The sequence below is a fragment of the Eumetopias jubatus genome, unplaced genomic scaffold (genome assembly GCF_037043125.1).
Source record: "Eumetopias jubatus isolate StellerSeaLion01/CBP00866 unplaced genomic scaffold, mEumJub1_p1.0 scaffold_5, whole genome shotgun sequence".
Lineage (NCBI taxonomy): Eukaryota > Metazoa > Chordata > Mammalia > Carnivora > Otariidae > Eumetopias > Eumetopias jubatus.
In genome coordinates this window covers 127,628,306-127,648,860 of record NW_028274811.1, presented here as the reverse complement: position 1 = coordinate 127,648,860, position 20,555 = coordinate 127,628,306, and the positions used below count along the sequence as shown (strand labels likewise).

General features: G+C 45.0%; 1 protein-coding gene across 2 annotated transcripts in view; it reads right to left on the bottom strand.

Moving 5' to 3' along the window:
- Nucleotides 1-20,555, bottom strand: part of ADAMTS12 (ADAM metallopeptidase with thrombospondin type 1 motif 12) — a 297,496-nt gene that overhangs the window by 32,631 nt on the left and 244,310 nt on the right. Inside the window, exons 17-19 of one of the 2 annotated variants that reach the window (XM_088023716.1) lie at nt 14,633-14,759; nt 7,000-7,210; nt 6,763-6,843 (exon numbers count right to left, since the gene is read on the bottom strand). In XM_088023716.1, the coding sequence (XP_087879842.1) occupies nt 6,763-6,843; nt 7,000-7,210; nt 14,633-14,759 (419 nt within the window). Of the gene's footprint in view, nt 1-6,762; nt 6,844-6,999; nt 7,211-14,632; nt 14,760-20,555 lie in introns of those variants that run through there. The other variant, XM_028098089.2, reaches the window with a different exon arrangement.

Sequence of the window (20,555 nt, the reverse complement as noted above, 5' to 3'; positions counted from 1 at the left end):
TCTCCACTTTGGAAAAATGATCCATTCAATCAAATACCCTTCACGTAGGTCCGAACACATTTCTGCACTGCTTGCCTCAGGCAGGCTGGGTTTCGAGAACTGATCCTTGAAAGAGGCCCCGGCTGACGCCAATGGTCCTCAAGCAGCAGGTGCACCTCCCTTTGGGTTTTTTTCTTTCCAAGAAATGGCAGAGTAGACAGCGACATGGCAGGAAGCTCTCTGATGTTTCTTTTCTTTCTCTTCATTCCTTTGTTTGTTTGTTTGTTTCGACTTGAAATGCTTATCATGTCCACCGGGAAGCCCAGAGACACACACCTGTCTGTGGGAAGCTACGAGGTGAGCAGCTGCCTGGGTGAAGTACTTGTAGGCACATATCTAGAAGATACTGTGGATATCCCCCCTCCCACTGGTTTGTTGCTAGATTTTTTAAGATTTAGATTTCCTAAGGTTAACAGATGGATACATATATATTTTTTAGAATTTATAAATTACACGTATTAAATAACCTTATTTACCACTGTGTGAATTTGCTCAACCTAAAAGAATAAAACAGGAGTAAATAAAAGTTATCTAACGGGTGAAAATACATTAGATTTTGAGCTTTTAAAACTGAAGATTATTCTAGAACAGAGATTCCAAAGTGGCAGCCTTAGGACTACATTTGACCCACAAACATTAATTCTTTGGCCTGTCCAATCTTTTTTGTCTCTTTCTTCCTTTTTTTAAAAAATGGTGGCAAGGAGAGGTGGAGGGGGAAGGAGAGAGAGAATCTCAAGCAGGCTCCACGCCCAGCACAGAACCGAACGCGGGACTCGACTTCACGACCCTGAGATCATGACCTGAGCCCAAATCAGGAGTTGGATGCGTAACCAACTGAGCCACCCAGGTGCCCCTGGCTTGCTCAGTCTTAAACAAGCAAACAGACGAAATACAAACACTGAATTAGTAGCCAACACTTAAAGTAGATTTCATATTAAAATTCCTGATTTTTAGCTTCTCTCAAAAAAGCAGAGGATCTGCAATTACTGGCGCCATTCTCAAATGGCACGTCACAACTTCCTTCACGGAGCCCGGGGTCTGGGAGCAGTTCTTATGTTCTCCAGCACGCCTACCTTTCATCCCCACCTGCTTCCCTCACCCACAGACCCAGAGGCTTCCAAGTAGCCCAAGGATGCCATTCTTTAGCCCCAGGGCGGGACAGTGTTAACGATCTACCAAGTCTGTACGGGGCCTACAAACGAAGTTGCCTTTTCTCGTAGCCATGCCAGAACAGGCAGCACTGGTTTGTCCTCAGCCCCATGCTCCTTCCGATACATCTTCCACCTGTGATTATCTCCTTAGGAGCTGTCAAGCCCTTCAGATGAGATAAACGCAGGGCACAATGCTGCACTCAGAGCTCATCTTGATGGGTAGTTTCGGAACTCTCAAAGCCAGTATCTGCCAGGATGACCTTGTGCCCTGACCTTATAGTTTTGAACTCTGTAGCAGGCCAGCAGCTCGTCAGTCTGTTCCTGTCCTCCTGGGGAGTCATCTTGCTCTCACTTGTCATTCCTCCAAGACGAAGGCCTGTGGGGAGCCCGCTGAGAAAGAGGGTTGCTGCTAAATGAGTCAAGCCACCCACCTCAGGTGCACTGTGGGAGAGGGGAGCTCACAAAGGGCTCGGAGCTGCAGTGCTGAGAGTTTATTCAAAAACACAGTCGGGGCTCATCACAGAGTTAAAGCTAAAGGGCTGAAGAGAGAAATAGCTAGTGCTTTGCCATAAAAACATTTATTGTGTAGTCTCGGGAATTTATAAATGAATGATTGGATCTCATGCTAAAACCAGCTTTGAAAGCAAGTTGAAAAACTTAGGTAGCTCTTATGGGTTGAACTGTGTCCCCCCAAAAAAGATTTACTGGAGTCCTAACCCTTGCCCACCCCCTCCCCCTATACCTCAGAATGGAGACTTATTTGGACATGGCACCTTTACAGAGGTAATCAAGTTAAAATGAGGTCTCCCCAGGTGGGTCCTAATCCAATATGACCACTGTCCTTATAAAAAGGGAAATTCAGATACAGAGACACACACATAAGGACAATGCCACTGAAGATGAAAGCAAAGATCAGGGTGTTGACATCTACAAGCCAAGGAAGTCAAAGGCCGCCAGAAGCCAGAAGGCATGGAACAGACTGTCCCTCGCAGCCTTGAGAAGGAACCAACTCTGCCAACACCTTGATTTTGGACTTCTGGCCTCCAGAGCTGTGAGATGATACACTTCTGTTGTTTAAATCACCCCGTTTGTGGTTCTCTGTCATGGCAGCCCTAGCAAACTAATACAGTACCTAGATAACTTAAAAAGTATATCAGACAGGATGAAGAGAATCAACATGGCCCCCAACTGGTTTTCTGTGAGTACTTGTGTCAAATGAGGATGCCTGTATGTGTTCTCCAGGAAACCGGGCAAAGCACAGGCTGCTGACATCCGAGGGGCACTGACATGCTGGCACGCACAGACATCCCGTGCCACAAGACGAGGTGGTCCAGGCTCACATCTCAGGGGTCCAGCCGCACAGAAGTGCCTTGGACCTTAACTCAAACTGGGGAGTACCACAGGTAATGGACTGAGAAGTATCTCCCCCCCTCCTGCTCCGTCCTCCTTGGGTCTGCAGGCATTTCTGTGAGGCTTCACACAAGAGTTCCCTTTGCTTCTCGTTTAGCCACAGACATGCTGCTGGTGTTCGCTGTGGGCGATTCTGCCTGAGGAGGCAGGAGAGATTGTTTGCAAACATCAGCATCTAGTCTCTCCGGTCACTCGGATGTTCCAACACCCATGTGGACCGCTTTGCACTTGACAGAGTCTCAGTAAGTTGGTTAATTGCTTTGTTCATTTGTCTGTGTGCTTTCATCAGGCACACAAAGGGCTCGGGGGCTGCCCCACGCCCCATCAAGTATATTAAAAAACATCTCTAGTCTCAAGGGAAATATCATATATATATATTTTTTTTTTTGCTCTGAAAACCATCTGAAAGGCTTTTTCTTCTTTTGCTTTAGAAGTATTTGGGGGGGAGCAATTTATTTAAGAGGGCTCTGATTTCTCAGCAATTGTTAGGCATAGTCTGGAATTCCAGCAAAGTGACAAAAGCTGATCTCTAAATTGTTTCCAAATGTAATGATTTTTTTATGAATACTAAGGGCCATCAGATTGTTGTATTTTGTAGACGTGTGAGATGCATATGGCAGAGTGTTCCCAGTAAAACTCTGCATTCAAATCCTGGCTCCACTGCTTAAAGGACAAGTCTCTAAACATCTCTATGCCTCAGTTTCTTCACCTGTAAAACGAGGTTAATAAGGCTGTTAAGAGGTATTGTGCTAATACCTATAAAAGTGTTTAATGGTAATACCAGTAAGTATCCAGTAGGTATCTGCCATTAATATGTAATTAAATATTGATTTATGATCTTGCTGTGTCCTTTGTTTTTATGGAAACCATCCATTAGCCTTTTCGTTAGGTCTCAAACATTTTTGTAGACCCTTGACTTCATGCTTATAGTACTCCATGCAGAAAATGGCCCTGACCTTGGGGTGAGGGTCTAGATGAAAATGCAGAGGGGCACAGATCAATTCTGTCAGGGCATCTGGGTGCCACCAACTGGACAAGGCTTACAAAATCAGGGTAGCATAGAAGATAGACACTTGCCTTCTTGCTTGAGAATGAAGTTACCATTTAGCAAACACTCACTATTTGCGGACACCGTGCAAAGGGCTTCGGTGGATTATCTTCAAGCCTCACATTAACCCTGTCTTTATAAACGAGAAAAGGCTGGGCGGGGGGGCAGTTAACACTAGCTCAAGGCCACACAATTAGGGATTGCCAGGGCTAGAAAACCTAGGAAAATTACTCTCCCACTAAATCTATTAGCGTCTAACTGCCAGGAGTAACAGGGGAATTCATGAACATCACCCTCATGGAGTTACCTTAAATGTTAAATGAAACGAACCCTACAGTGTGAAAAGCACTCAACAAATGACAGATGATGTTGTTGTTCCCATCTACTTACTCTGCTAGGAAATGACTATGTCTATACTTTACTGTGTCCCAAGCACTGTTCTAGTAAGAAGTTGATGAAAGTACTAAGTACTGATGAAAGTTGAGTCTAAGTACTGCTGTTATTCCTGCTTCATGGATGGAGGAAACAAGCCACAGAAAACTAAAAGGAATCACAAAGAGATTAAAGTCACACATCTAATAAGTGGCAGAGCCAGGATTTGAACCCAGGGACCCATACCCCTGAGACCATGCATGTCCTTCACCACTAGACAAGGCATGTCACTGAAGCAGTATACCTAATAAAAATGGGGGGCACAGAAACTCTGATACTGTGTTTACAACAAATCCAGTCCCCTTTCTTTATCCTTCATGCCCAGAAAGTAGATTGGGTGAAAACAGAGCAAGATTCTTGGTGAAATCTGAGATTGGGGGTAGGAGTCAGTGTTCAGGGCATGAGCTTAGAGAAGGAGGGGCTGGTCAGACAGGCAGAAAGGGTCCCCCAGCTCTCGCTAGGTCCTCCTTCGGACCCCTGCTGGGTCAGGGATGAGGGTGCCAACCTGGCACAACTGAGCCCACCCTTCTCTCGTTGCTTGGGTTGGCAGAGGTGTCTTGGCAGGGAAGGGAAGTCAGCCCAGAGAGGATGACTCAGCAGGAGCCTCCTAGTTCTTGGATATTTTGGCCCAGTTACCTCCCAGCTTCTGACATCTAGGGTGACCCAGACAGCCCAGTACAGACCAAATCATGAGGTATATCTGGAGTGCTATACCTTGCATCAATTAATGCCAATCTCAAGGCAAGATCCATACCATAAATACTATGATAGCAAAAATACAGCACTGCATCATCTCTCTTAAAAATGTATCTGGGCCTAGATAGAATATCAGAGACATTTCCTCATATTCCAGAAGAGCTCATTAGAGGGCTCACAGGTACAGACATTAGCAAAACAGCAGAAGGAAGAAAGGGAGACCCACTGGGTGAATATTTCCATGCTGATTTAACTAAAAGCACCTCTCATGACAGCATCCCAGGGCTCAGCCTTTCTGCTCAACTCCATCCAGTGGAAGCCAGAAACTGAATCCCATGTCTGCTCACAATACACTATGCAATGGCCTGTATTTGGGACCACAGACACAAGTACTTGTCATACCGTGCCAACTTTTTGTCCTTTGTTCTCCAGTTAAGGCATATCATTTTGTTCCCCATAAACATGAGCACAGTAAGAAGAACTTCTCAGCCAAATATGTAATTGTAGTCCTTTAAAAAAGCACAAAGAATCTGGCAATTGGTAAATTCTACTCGACAAGAATTATGGACTGCTTTGGATGCAGCCCAAACATTCCTAGTAAACAGATGTAATGGACCAGTCACGGTACCTCATCCAGCCTTATTTTGACAACACTGTTATTTACAGCAATCCAGGCTGGTGGTGGCCTAACAGGCCAGGCCGGCCACAGGCTCTCACTGCCCCCTCCCAGGATCAGCCCTGTTGCTGATATGTGCACAGATTCATAGTACACTATTGGTTTGCAGTTATGTTTTCTTTGCTTATATTTTTCTTTCTTTTCTTTCTTTCTTTCTTTCTTTCTTTCTTTCTTTTCTTTCTTTCTTTCTTTCTTTCTTTCTTTCTTTCTTTCTTTCTTTCTCTCTCTCTCTCTCTCTCTCTCTCTCTTTCTTTCTCTCTGTCTCTCTCTCTCTCCTCCTTCCTTCCTTCGTTTCGGTTTTTGGTCCCATCTCTCCCATTTGATAGGAAGTTCCTACAACACAGGAAACATACTTGCCATTTTCTTTCTATTTTCACCTTGATGCCAAGAAAGCATTCTGCAACAGATTTAGAAGCTAAATAAACCTAAACTGTGACTGTGAGCTAATGAAATAAAGTTCTGGAAATAAGGTTATCACAGTGCTGTATTCAAATGAGTGTTTTCTACTTTCAAAGAGCTTCAGAGATGGCACCTTTGTTGATACAAATTTTCAAATTCTTCTTTACATAATACTTTGGAGTACCTTTATTAGTACAGATGGTACTTACTGCATTCTCCTGAATCAAGTATTTTCCATTTGTTTGAAGGTGAGTCCTAAAAGGAGTTCCTATGACATTCTGGTCAGTGGTCGCATTATTAACGAAAAGGACAGGGCTTTCCAAGGAAGCTCAGAAGAAGTCAGCATCCACCCATAAAGTCGGGACTGTTAGTTTAAAAAATCATGTAATTTGTAGTCATTCCTGAGGTCACTGAACTGCAATGTGCACAGGGAAGTAGAACAAGGCCCCTGGAGACTCCAGGACATTTGGAAAAAAAAGGCTCCACACAGCGGACTCTGGCAGCACCAGGTATGATAGGACCAGGTTCCATGGTGACCTAAAGAAAAATGAAGCCTGGGAACTTTTTGTGACCTCCTAGCCCACTGATTTCTAAGTATACTTAGAGGATCTGATCAGATTAATTTTGGAAAAATGCAACAACACTTATTTGAATTTGTCTGGCTAATAATAGTACATGTTCTAAACCTCGGTCAGGTCTGTCCTTGACCCACGCCGAACAGACAGACAATTCGAGGGGCTTCTTCAAGTATCAAGTACACTGCCTATCATTCTACTATTACAGCAACACTCATCCGGTTTTAACTCTCACGGTTTCAGGGAAACAGAAATATCAGTGTTTAACGACCTAGTTCTTGATTTGCTGCCGATGGTTTAACAACGGGATGGCAAAAAATCCTGACAATGTACCAATTAGCTGTTGAGAGCCTGGGCAAATGGGGTCCAGCTTATCCCTGGCAGGTGACTGACTCCTGGACAAGTGAGAAGCAAATCCTGTAAGAACAGAAAAGGAGCAAGATGGGATACAAGGCAGGTGGAAATGCAGGAAACAGGCCAGAGGTGATACACACCAGCCATCGTGCAATTTTCTCTCAAGCCGCTTTGGGTTGGTTACTGAAGAGGCAGGGGTGGGGAAGTGATGACGCTCACCTCACTCCAGTTGCCTACTGTCCAGTCTGATGGACACAAGATGTCTCTGTTGCAGGAAATGAGGGTCTTGGGCCTCAGCAGGTGCCGGCAGTCTTTAGCCGGGAGAGCCTGCTCATCAGAGCCCATGGTCTGGATGCACAGCACCGTCCGCCTCTTCTCTCCGTGGGGCCCACACGTTGCTGAGCATGCTTCCCACTCCCCGGCCCACCACCTGCAGGCGCACATGGACACCAAAAGTATATGGACACATTCAGTTCAGCCACCGGAAAGAGGAACCGGGAGCAGAAGTGCAGGTCACAGAGCTGGGTGGCCCTTGGAGATACTCCAGCCCACTAGAGGAAGATAGGGCCACAGCTGGTTTGTGCAATCACGGCTCAAGTCCAGCAGAGCACCCAGCAGGAGAGGATGCTACTTAACAATGTCTCTGAATGAAAAAAAAATGCCCTCTCTCTTTACAGTCAAGAACACTGAGGTCTAGTTTTCTGTTATTACAGCGTCACGTCAAGCAAGTTTAAGCCTTACTTTCCTCATCTGTTAAATGGGTATGACAATACTGACTTTATAGGAATATTGTAGATTAAACAAAGTACCAGATTTATATGTGGTGCAACATACAGAGCCTGACACATAATAGAACTTGATCATCTGTAATTATTTATTGTTATTTTGATGGTTGCTACCGAGTAAAAGAATCTCATAAAACGTAGGTCCCCTGGCTCCTAACTGAATGTTTTTCTTTTCTGCTCTGAAGCAGGTAGTGAAACAATTGCTGATTTTCAGTTATTTAGGAGATGGTCAGTCAGAGGCACTGCCTTCATTCTCCCCATCTCCTCCAGTCTACCTACTCCTAGTTTCACAGGTCCCTTTAATAAGAAAGCAGGAGAAAAAGAAGAAACAAAATAATTTCTTACTTCTCAACTATTCTTGACAAGTCAAAGTGTTGACATGGTTTGCTAAATGAATACTCTGGATTCACTGTGGAAAAATAGGGATGTGAGTTCTTTCTCTAGCCCCTTATCATGGATGATTTACTCCAGATTCTAGGAGGTTGACCCTGTGGCTATGTAGAAATAGCTTTTGAAAGCAGCAGGGAGCCCTCTCGGTTTCCCCTTCTCCATCACTGTGTAAATCTTCCCCAGCACAGAAGGGAAAACAAGTGTCTTGATCCAGTGTGGTTTGGGTTCACCATTGTTGGAAAGTATGGCCCACTTCTTTGGCTCTCTGTGCAGTAATAAAATGGAATGCTTCTATTTTTCATGGGAAAATAGTATAGCATATGAAGTCGTTCATTCCTGAATTTAAGGAAGACTTCTGTCCTTGAGATAGTATGGAATTTTGAAGAAGACAAAAGTTTGTACTATGATTTATAGTTAGTAAGTATTGGATTTATTGGGGTAAAACTTTTGAGTCTCACACTTTTAATCTCAGGTTAAAAATATGTGAAGAAAGCTATTCCTTGATTCTGTTACATTCTTTAATAAGTTACTTTTAAGTTATAAGGATTACTTATTTATTCTTTAGTGTTTAACATCTATAATTATGTAATTAAGATGAGTTATTCATTTATTTATTAAGTAATAATAATAAATAAGCTTACTCCCTTATTCCTTAGTGTTTATCATCTGGCTATCCTGTGTGGATAAAGAGTTAATATTGGAACCACATGATGTGAAACCAAAGGAACGCCCACTTTGGTAATCATGAATCTAGTTACTTCACCCTACTTCTGACATGTCTGGGGGAAGCCAGACATGTTACCGAATATATAAAATGTCATTCTGGAAGGGCTTTAATAATCTGAGTGGACCAAAAAAGTATAATTTATCAAATTACTTGCTACCAGGCTTTCAGCTGTGTCCCCACAAAGTGATAATGAACCTCCCTATTTTCTCTTTCTGGAATCTCCCCCAGAGTCTCCTGGGGACATTTTGCATCTGTTGGTCACTAGTTTAAAGTGAAAACAGCACCTCCCTTTCTTTAATATCTCCCAGCAAAGGTCTTCCAGCCTCAGGGCTCAGGAACTACTGTCAAGTTCTCTTGTCCATTTCACTTTTTGATGTCTGCCATAATGCCAGATTTCCAGGAGATGTATAATAGAGTATTGCTTTTATATTTATAGGAGATTTGTGGCAGAAGGCTGCTGAAATGCCCTGAGGGATTGGTGAGAAGGGCAATGTAATGCAAAGAACTCAGCAGGACAAAAACCCAGCCCATTTATTCACCCCACAAGACAACCTCCCTGGCTCAATCAGCACAGAATTAACAACAACCTTCCCTGATTTGTTCTGGTTTTGCTATTGATCTTTATCTTACCAGAACGCTGATGACACTCACCACACATCATGTACTGTTTCTTACTGTTCTTTAGACCCCCTACAGCAGTCAATCTCACCACCCCAGTTACAATGTAAAAGTCCTTTGGGGGGGCGCCTGGGTGGTTCAGTTGGTTAAGCAGCTGATTTTGGTCATGATCTTGGGGTCCTGGGATGGAGCCCCATGTCTGGCTTCCTGCTTAGCGGGGAGTCTGCTTCTCTCTCTCCCATGGCCTGTCCCCACCCCGCTCATGCTCTCTCTCTTTCTCTCTCAAATAAGTAAATAAAATCTTTTTAAAAAAGTCCTATGGACTGGGGCTCTATCAAAGATTCTCACTATAACAAAACAGTGGGAGGATTTAAGAAGCAAAAAATTCTACCAATGACAACGATTTTAAAAGATTTGTTTGATTGCTATGCTTCCCTCTTCTTAAGTATAATTTTCAAATTGTTTGGAGGGAATTGCAGGAAATTATGTTTCCAATGTAAGAGCAGAAGCTGCGGAACAGAATGGGCTGTCTTGCTCCCCTGAAGCGCAACGATGTGCAAAGACAGAGACCGAAGCTGCAAAATCGACGCTCAGCTCACCGAGAACACCTGGGCGCTAGAAGGCACACCTGTGCTGGCCGGGACTGCCCAGTGGCTGCCTGGTGCCCAGCGCCCACCTGCGGCCACAGAACCTCCTTTCTCACTGTGACCGGGGCTTCAGCACTGATGGTGGGAGAGGAGGCTGCATCCCTGGTCCATTTCAGAAGTTTGCTCTAAATCAACAAGCTGCATCCATGCGCTCAGCTTAAGAAGCCTTCCAGGGGGAAAAGGTATCACTTGCCTTGTTCTAACAATGCTGCTTTTAGAACGAAGACATAAAGACATGTCAACTAACTACAAAGCCCCAAGGGGGGCAAGGACCATGGGGACAGTGGCCAGGAGGCAGGGCTTTGAGTAAGGGGTCCCCATGGCTGGCTGCTGGTCTCGCCCTGACAACAGCTTGCCTTGCCCATGAATATGTATCCGGTAGCCTGCCTGGCTGCAAGCTTCCTTGGGAAGTGACCTATTTGTGCTATTCCAAAAAATTCTTCAAACAATGAATCATGGAACACTACATCAAAAACTAATGATGTAATGTATGGTGATTAACATAACATAATAAAAAAAAATTCTTTGCCACACATTCCAAGAAGCCCCAATCCCAGGGTTTTCCAAGCTCTGGAGCGTCTATCACTGGGCTGGGGGATCTCTCCTCTTCTCTTCACTTGCGTTAAACTGCCTCCATTAATTTCCTGCGGCTGCTGCGACAAATTAACCACAAACTTGGTGGCTTCAAACAACAAAAATCTGGTTTCTTACAGTTCTAGAAGCCAAATCTCGTCTATTATAGTCCTAAAATCAGTGTTACTGGGATGAAATCAAGGTGCTAGTGGAGCTACGCTCCACCCAGAGGCTCTACAGAAGATCCGTTCTTTATCTCTTTCAGTTTGTGGTGGCTGCCAGCATCCCTCGGCTTGGGGACTGTCCCGCCAGTCTTCAAGGCTGGTGTCTTCAAATCTGTCTGTTCTGTCTTCATACCACCGTGTGTGTGTGTGTGTGTGTGTGTGTGTGTGTGTGTGTGTGTGTGTGTGTGTGTGTGAAATTTCCCTCTGCCTCTCTCTTATAAGGACACTTGCAATGACATCTGGGGCCCAAGTGGATAATGGCTGATAATATCCCCATTTCAAGATGCTTTAATTTAATAACATCTGCAAAGACCCTTCTTCCAAATGAGGTAACATTTGCAGGCTGCAGGGATCCGGATGGAGATGTCCTTCCAACCTGTCCCATGACCGCACCGAGGGTCAGCTTCAAGTCCACAGAGCTCAGCTGGTATTTTTTAAGAATTCCTTTATCAAGGCTCCACTTCTGTGTCCATGGGCTTCCCCCTCGGCTCAGCCTTTCCCCAAGAGTCCTTCAGCTTCTGGACTCTTGCCCCAACATCCTTCTCCCTCTCACACCAATAGTACCTTACTGTAAAGTCACCTCCAACTAGAAATTCTGATAGTTGGGAGTGTGGACTCTCGTAAGATAACCACCCTTACGGAAGATGAATTCTGAAAAGAGTGAGGCCAAGTTTTCAGCCACAGGTAAATAAGAAAATGTCAGCAACAGATAAATGTCTGTTCTAAAGCCAGAGCTGATACCAGAATCTTCTTTGACTGTGTTGCTTTTACATACATAGCCCATGTCCCCAGAGTTCTATCTTGGCCTCAGCTGGTGAGTGTCTGCATCAAGAACCTTCAGAGCCCACCACACCTAGCACAGTGCTTGCTTTGCTTTGGACACAGGCTGGATGGGGGAGAGGTATGTGCCTGTCTTTGGGGGTATATAATGGAGACCACAGGCTTATAGCTAGACAGACCTGGGTTTGAATCTTTGCTAGTTGTATGATACTGAGTGAGGTAAAGAAAATTTCTTCCTCTATAAAACTGACATAATAATAGTTATTTTTCTGAGTAGTTGAGAACAATAAAGGGAAGATATAAGGTATCTCTAAAACATCATCAGAAGTGAAGGAGGTGCTTAAAAACCCCACTGTTTTCAGGGTGCCTGGGTGGCTCAGCTGGTTATGAGTCTGATTCTTGATTTCAGCTCAGGTCATGATCTCAGGGTCGTGAGATCGAGCCCTGCATCGGGCTCTACGCTGGGCAAGGAGCCTGCTTAAGATTCTCTCTATCCTCCTTCTGTCCACCCGCCCCCTACACTGCTCTCTTTAAAAAAAAAAAAAACAAACTAAAACCCACTGTTTTCTTCTTCTCTACTTTCACATTACTTCTGTTTCAACAAATGTGTGGGTTTTGCACACCAAGCAATTCTGACCCGTACTATCTGGGGTTAGTGTAGACCGGGCAGGTTAAGGGCTCAGCCCCATGACACCACCCCCACCCCAGCTCTTCACATCCCAGGCGGACACCTATGCTGCTCACCAGCTGGCTATGAATCAGGGGTTCCCACAACCCCTGCCAAGGGTTTGATAATTTGCTAGAGGGGCTCACAGAACTCAAGAAAACATTTTACTTACTAGATGACTGGTTTATTATAAAAGGATACAACTCAGGAACAGCCAGGTGGAAGAGGTGCACAGGGCAGGGTCCAGGGGAAATGTGGCAGAGCTTCTACACCCTCTGCACAGCGCTCTCCCAGCACCTCCGTGTGTCAGGGGCAGAGACCGAATATACTGCCTTTTTGGTATCACACTATCTCAGTGCTCAATAAATGGTAACTCTTCTATGGATATAATCACCACTGTATCTCTTGTGGGAAATAACAGAAGCTTAATAAATATTTGCTGGCAAGAGTCAGGCCAAGGGAGACTATGTAATATGATGAAAATGAGAACATGAACGCCAAGGACAAAATTAGAGCCAGGAAATAAACAGCTGTGGTTTTGAGAGGGTATCAGCCCATCAGAGCGAGTGGCTTTGAAAAGTGAGAATCCCAGGCATGTGTGTCCCCAGGAGTGCAACAGAAGTTTACTGGTAGAAGGTCCATAACCTTGAGGGAGACAAGAGTGTGAGGAAGCACATGAGCCCCGCAGAGCCGTGGACTAGCGATGAGCCCCAAGAAGTGTCCCTCCTTCCTGGCTCCCTCTTCCCAGAGGAGAAATGATAGAAAGTGCAGCAACAAAGCCTAGGAGAGGTGACCATGTGAGGTGAGGCAGGGCGAGTCCGGCTCCCCCCTCAGAGCCCCCTCCTTCCCCACCAGGAACCACAGAGCTGGACCGAGAATAAACCTTCTGGCTCTGGCTGCTGGGTCCCGCCTGTCTGCCCCCACCAGAGACCAACATTGCCTGCTTTGTCTGGACTCTTCTTTTTACCCAGTTCTTCCGGATTTATCACATTCTTCTGGCTCTTCTTTAGAGTTCAGTTCGTCACTTGTTTATTTATTTTAATTATTATTATTTTTTTTTTTAGAGAGAGAGAACATGCATGAGAGTGGGGTGGGGGTGGGGCAGAGGAAGACAGAGAATCTCAAGCAGGCTCCATGCCCAGCTAGGAGTCCAACCCAGGGCTTCATCTCACAACCCTGAGATCATGACCTGAACCGAAATCAAGAGTTGGATGCTTGACCGAATGAGTCACCCAGGCGCCCCACTTGTTTGATTTATAATACCAATGAGTCCCCTCCTGTTTAACTGAACTCCTTTTAGTGTGTCTTCTTAGGATTGGAATGAATGCCTGATGGAATCTGTAACCTAAGTGCAGCCCTACTTGAGGTCACTAGAGAATGAAGACTCTCCAGAATTAGTTCTTTCTTTCTCCCTTCCCTTCCTTCCTTCTCTCTCTCCCTCCCCCCTCTCTCTGCCTCTCTCCCTCCTCCCCCTCCTGCTTCTTGGTTTTTTTTTTCTCTCTCTCTCTCTTTAACCCTAATAACATTCCAGCCACCTTCTTGGATTCCAGTATCTAGAACCAATATGGTGAGCAGCAAGCAAATAGCTCTATAACGCTGGTTCTCAACCAAAGGTGCTTTTGCCCTCTACGAGACACTTGGCAATGTCTGAAGATATTTTTGGTTGTGACAACCCAGAGGAAGGGGGGATGTTGCTACTAACATCTAAGCGGATATAGGCCAGGGGTGCCGCTAAACATCCTACCACGCTACAGCACAGCCCCACAACCGAGTTAGCCTCTCCGAGTGTCAACGGTGCTGACACTGGGGAAGTCTGCTCCGGACAGCCACTCTTGCAGGCTGCCTTACGTGCGGATGGGCATGTGATCTGAAAGGGGACGCCACCGCTGCCTGGCACAATGCTCTCGGAAAAGCTGGACCCGTTAGCTAAAGAACTTTTGGGGGATCCATATAGCATTCTCTTCAACAACGCTCTGACACTTAGCCTTACCAAACAGACAAACACAGAACACACTGGCTTTGTAAGAAATACTGCTCTATGGAGAGAAGATGTCCTCACTCACAGCTTTCCGCGGGCTCCAACAGCACAGCCACAGGAACCTGTAAGTTTCCCTGTACTTGTTCTAATAACAAAGCCTCTCAAGTCTCCTTTATCACTGAGAATTAGACTTCTACTAAATCAGACATCATGCTTTTTTTTTTTTTTTTTAAGAGAGGGTGGGAAAGCGCTTGTGGGGCAGAGGGAGAGGGAGAGAGAGAGTCTTAAGAAGTTTCCATGCCTACTGCAGAGCCCAACTTGGGGCTCAATCTCACAACCCTGCAATCCTGACCTAAGCCGGGCGCTCTCAGAGCCAGGCACTCAACGACTGAGCCACCCAGGCGCCCCAATCACACATCTTTCTAAGCAGACACACAGAGCTCCAATTCTCATCAGTGCTTACCTGGGTGGACAATCCTTTTCGCGGCACTTCTTCTGTTTCCCATTGGGCTGTGTTTCTGGATCACAAAACGTAGCTTTCACCATCCCATGGCCCTTCTTCACACAATGGGCAGTCTGGCGGCGAATACCTGGGGGTCGGGTAGAAGGGTTCACACATATTAAATCTTGAGCCCACATGCTTAGTGTCAGGTGAGGCCCCTGGTCATGTCAAGTGATCATGCTTACGGCTGATGGGAAAGTTGTCCGTAGGGTGTCTGGTTTCTAAAGTGTGGATGAGGAATGGGGTCTCTAACCCACCCGTGCTGCAGCCGCCAGTGGGTGGAAGAGATCCTGCTTTAGAAGGACTACAGATAATACAGGTGGATTAATACATAATCTAACATATAGATTATAATCTAGCTGTGGAGACAAGACGAACACATATATGCCAAATAAAAACAAAGTGAGATTTTAAATAATGAAAGCAGATATTATGACCAGGTGTTATAACACAATTGCTACAGTTTAATAAAGGAACAGAGAAGGTAAGGAGCTTTATATTAGAAAACTCTGAAAGACAGGAATAAAATTTAAAAGAATGTTATAAAGTTTGAGAGGCTATGTTTCCAAACTAGAGGGTTTGATAGCAGGGACTGATAATACCATTGTTCCCTGAGACCAGGTTGGTAATGTGAGTAAGAGGAGCACGGGGAGGGGGCGGGGGGGTGCGGGCGGTGGCAGGTTCCACATGCAAACCAAGCGCATCTGTAAGCTGGGTTTAACTTTGGAAAAATAATAATAGCGAACACACCCAGTGCTTGCCTTGTCCCAGGCACTGTTCAAAACTCTATGTGTATACAAATAGACAAATATATATAGACATGCATAAATATATAAAGATGTGGGTTACTTATTATCTATTTTGATATATAATAACCCAAACCTCACAACAATCCAATGAGGTCAACACTGCCGTCATTCGCTATGTGCGAGATGAAGAAATGAAGGCACAGTGAAGCCACACAGGTTGAGAGAGGAAAGGGACCACAGGTTCTGCTAAGTAAGACATCGTTAGCAAGAGAGGTTAGGGGAGTGGCCAGAATGTCACTGATGGAGAAGCGCAGGGACAGTGAGAAGAGAGTCTTCAGGCATCTTGAGAGGGTAATGCTTCAATGTTTGATGTGAAACAAGGGGGACAAGACCGAAGACTGGGACACCCGCCCCCGGGGCAGGGGACAGAGCAATCAGCCTGCACAAATCTTGGCGCCCTGAACTCTCAGGGCATCCAGGCCTTGAGTGGGCCTGCTGGTGTACAGAATTCCCAAATTGGAAAGGCCACGAGGAACCCACAAAGCTGGTCACCGCCTCACTTCGGCGCATGGAGGGGTTTCCCCACAGGCACGCAGCCGCAGGACCTGACCTGGAACCCGCCGCCTCACACCACCTCCCATGAGTTGTTCCAACCCAATCTCCTAGGCTGGCTTTCATACTCAGATGCCAGAGAGCACATCTCATCACTTAAAAATGTCAGAGCGAGTTGTCATAGAGTCAGCAAATCCTTTAAAATGAATCAACAATATTTCTTTTCAAATTTTTTTTTGTTTTTTAAAAAAGATTTTCTTACTTATTTGTCAGAGAGAGAGAGCACAAGCAGGCGAATGGCAGGCAGAGGGAGAAGCAGGCTCCCCGCTGAGCAAGGAGCCCGACCCGGGGCTCGATCCCAGGACCCGGGGATCGTGACCTAAGCCGAAGGCAGATGCTCAAATGACTGAGCCACCCAGGCATCCCTGAATCAATATTTTATTGTTAAATAAAACAGCATTTTCTTCTTTTGGAGAGACAGGCAACCTTTCAACCACTCAGGCTTTCTCAACTGATACGACTATGTTATTCTTCTTTCATCATATAAATAAAACACTGTCAATAGCTGGAAGCAACGTCATAAAAGGAACTCCCATGGCACAAGGAAGGAGTCCTTGGATGGACACAAGCACCTGTAGAGACGTCTTAGACAACGTGAGCGGAATACAGGCTGAGGTGGTTGAAGCCAGAAACACTGGCGTGCACCTGCCATGGTAGAGCAAAAAAAGAGAAAAGCTTAGGTACTTAGAAATTTCATGAAAACTTTGGGTAGTGTGGCAAATTCTTAATATCAAAACCTAAAATGAAAATGTCAGGTGACTCTCAGAGGTTGGAAACATCCCCCAAAAAGGCTTGTTTCTGTGTATGAATAGCAAAGATAAGTGTCCTTGCTCAATGCTCCTGACTCCAGAAGTAGCAGAGGGGCACAAAATATTACATAAAATCCCTGTCGCAAAGTTAACAGTATTGCATGGGTCACTGTGCTGGCTCAGCAGCGAGCTGAACAGATGGACTGGCCAGGCAGATACCGTCGAATGCATAGGGCAAAATTAATAACGATGTGTCAGTTTCTCTTTTGGAATTAATGGTGTTTATCACTATATATTACTTGTAATTTATCTGACAAATACTCTCTATTTATGTGTATGATAAACTATATAAACTTCATTCCACAGCATATGCTTAAATCCATCTCAGTAAATGTTACTACTATTTTTATGAAGTCTTAAATATTAAAAAAGTCTTCCAAATCTTCACTTGGTTGACCCTACCTGACAATTACAGTGGATGAAGCCAGGTGGATTAGTACCGAGATGAATGCAATTTTAAAATAGTCAAAGAAGTATCTGACTCTGATTTTCCAAAGAAGTGAACAGTCTTCTCAACATCATCAGTATATGGTCACACATCAGGGTCAAATTCGAATGTGTGTCCTTATTTGTGATGCTCACGCTTGGTTTTTTTTGAGATTTTATTTATTTATTTGACAGAGAGAGAGTGAGAGAGCACAAGCAGAGGGAGCAGCAGAGGGAGAGGGAGAAGCTGACTCCCCACTGAGCAGGGAGCCCGATGCCTGGCTCTATCCCAGGACACCAGGACCTGAGCAGGCAGATGCTTAACCAACTGAGCCACCCAGGTGCCCCGTGATTCTCATGCTTTATCAAGGATATGTGCACCTATGTCAAATGTATGTCAAACCTATGTCAAACGGTTACTTTGAGCTTTCATAATATTGCGGAAAGGTGTTCATTACAGCATTACAAAACTGTTTATAACTGCAAAATAGTGGAATGTATAAATAATGGTATATTTGCACAATGGAATAGTATGCAGCCCTTCAAGTGAATGTACTAGAGCTACTTTCATTAGTGTGGATTTATCTCAAAAGCATAATACTGAGTAAAACCAGCAAGACAACAAATGATACATAGAGTATGATACTATTTACAGAAAGCTTAAATGCCTGAGAAACAGTATTTTTTAATGTATATGGCTATTCACATGTATACTAAAAGTATTTAACAACATGCATGAAAATAATAAATACTGATTTCATGACCCTAATTAGCTCTGGGGAAAAAGGAAAGGGAGTGGAGTAAGGGAAGTGCTCTTCAAGTATATCTGTGCAATTTTTTTTCTTTAAACATGAAGATTGAAATAAGCATAAGTAATAGTAAGATCTGAGAAAGCTGAGTGGCCGGCATGCAAGAGTTTGTTGTTACATCCTCCATTTTCCTTGGACATTCATAAGGCTTCCCAGCGACAAAGTGTAAGGCTAAAATAATACAGTAACAGTAAAAACAAAAACAAAGTAGTTGCTACTACCTGTTTGTAACTCTTTTACTATGGGGATCAATTTGGTAATAAGTTTCTTAATATTACCATCATATTTACACTCTTTGAACCTAGAAATTCCAACTACAAATTACACTAATGAAATCATTCTTTACATGGAATCGGTTAAAGACATTTTGCTTTGTCTTGCCAGGGAAATATAACGCATCCATAAAAATGATAGCTGTGAATATTGAGTAGCACTTGGAAAGGTTACCCATGTTACCACATTAAGTGAAGGCTTGTGTGTATGTACATAAATACACCCATGTGCACACAACTAGATACGTCTAAGACTAGGAAAAAGGATATTGAAAGGCAACAAAGTACACAAATGCATATGCAGGGGGATGACTTTTTCTATTTCTAATTTTCCAGTAAGGTATTTAACTTACTTTTAAAATATAGGAAGATTTTGCTCAAAGAAAATAAAATGACATCGTTGACTGATTCAGTGTTTCAGGCAGTCTTCCATCTTTGTATTTAGCCACGTGTGTCCTAGGGGAATATTAGCATTTCACCCTCTGTGTCTGACAGCAGGAAAGTAGAAATGCTGTCTTTCTTCCCCGTCAGAGGAAGAGAGCTCACTGTCACTCAAACAGGCAGTGGGACTGCGATTGGGGCGAGCACATGACCACTGTGGCAGCTCGCTGATAGTTCCTGCGAGGGTTGAACAACCAGGATGACGTCTGCCCACGCAGGCCGAGGATCAGGCCGTTATCAACACCAAATGCCTCCTTCACATTTGGTCAGGCCACTTCATTTCCTAGCTAAGAAAAGCCTGCTTTCCGATGACTGCACAAATCAGCCAATTATCTTGTATTCCTATTCTCTGAAATACTGCATGTATAATGCAAAGAATTCATCCCATGCTGGAACAGAAAGGGGGGGGGTGTTCTCCTGTCCCCTGCCCATCTGGACTGGCTGAGTCTTCCCTCCTTGGGGTCCAGGGACAGATGATTTAAGCTTTGCAGCTACACCTGTACTTCGCTGAAAGAAGAGAAAAATGGGGATGAGAACTGGAAAAAGTATTGGTGACTACAGTCCCCATGACCTCATTTTCCTTGCAATTGCAGGGAAATAGTTTTCACGAACTGATTTTCTGCTTAAATTGCTCGAGCTCCCCGGCCAGCCCAGCCCCCTGGGCAGTGGGGCGGGGCATCTGGAAATGCTGTAGCTGCAGCCGTGGGGTGACACCATCGACACCGACCCCACAACCAATTGCTGCCACACAACCCACCTTGGACCCTAATCGATCTCCAGAGGCTTAGGATTTTCGAAACATCACACATTCTGAAATGAACATGATCCCCAGGATTTCTAAAAGCTAACCCTTCTTGGTTCCTGTACTGAAGGAGGGAAAGAAAGAAGCTGGTAATACAAACGTCGTTCATTAGGTTGATGGCACGTGACGCAGTGTCCGCCGTTGGACCTCTTTCCAGGACTACTTCCTGGGGCAGGGGGAGAGCAGGTGGATGAGGGGTGCAGAGAGAGACACAGGATGTGGGAGAGAAGCCCATGGCGGAGCCGACTGGGTTCTACTGAACCTTTTGCTCCTTCACTTTCACTCCCTTGGCTCCATTGCTGCAGCGGGCACTTGCCCCTGGTGGGGCCTTGGTTTATAGGCAGTAGAGACAGACTCAAGGCAGGAAGTTCCAGAACAGACTTGGACACGATCCAAAAGGAGACAGAGGTGGAGGACTTCTCATCCAGTACTATTAAAGCCCCCCAGTCGAGTGCAGAGCCCCAGGTACCTGACAAGCCCAGACCCTGCCCTCCCAGGCCTCCGAGAATTTCATCTAGCCTGCAGCAGAGAGAGCCAGTGCCTTACAAATGTCCCTGTGCTTGTCCACAGTTCCTGGCTTCTCCCTGCAGTTACTGTACCCAGAGGACTAAGGCCAACCAACGAAAGGTGAACAGAAATGATCTGTGTCACCATCAGGCCAAAGCCCCAAGTAAGAGCCAGTCTGGGACACCTCGATGGCTCAGTCGTTAAGCGTCTGCCTTTGGATCAGGTCATGGTCCTGGGATCCTGGGATCGAACCCCGCATCAGGCTTCCTGCTCAGCGGGGAGTCTGCTTGTCATTCTCCCTTTGCTGCCGCTCCCCCTGCTTGTGCTCTCTCTCTCTCTCGCTCTCTCTCAAATAAATAAATAAAATATTAAAAAAAAAGGAGCCAGTCTGCCTTTTCCAATTCTTTCTTCTCCTGTGGGGCACACTGGGAGCCACACCTTTCAGATGTCTTAGCTC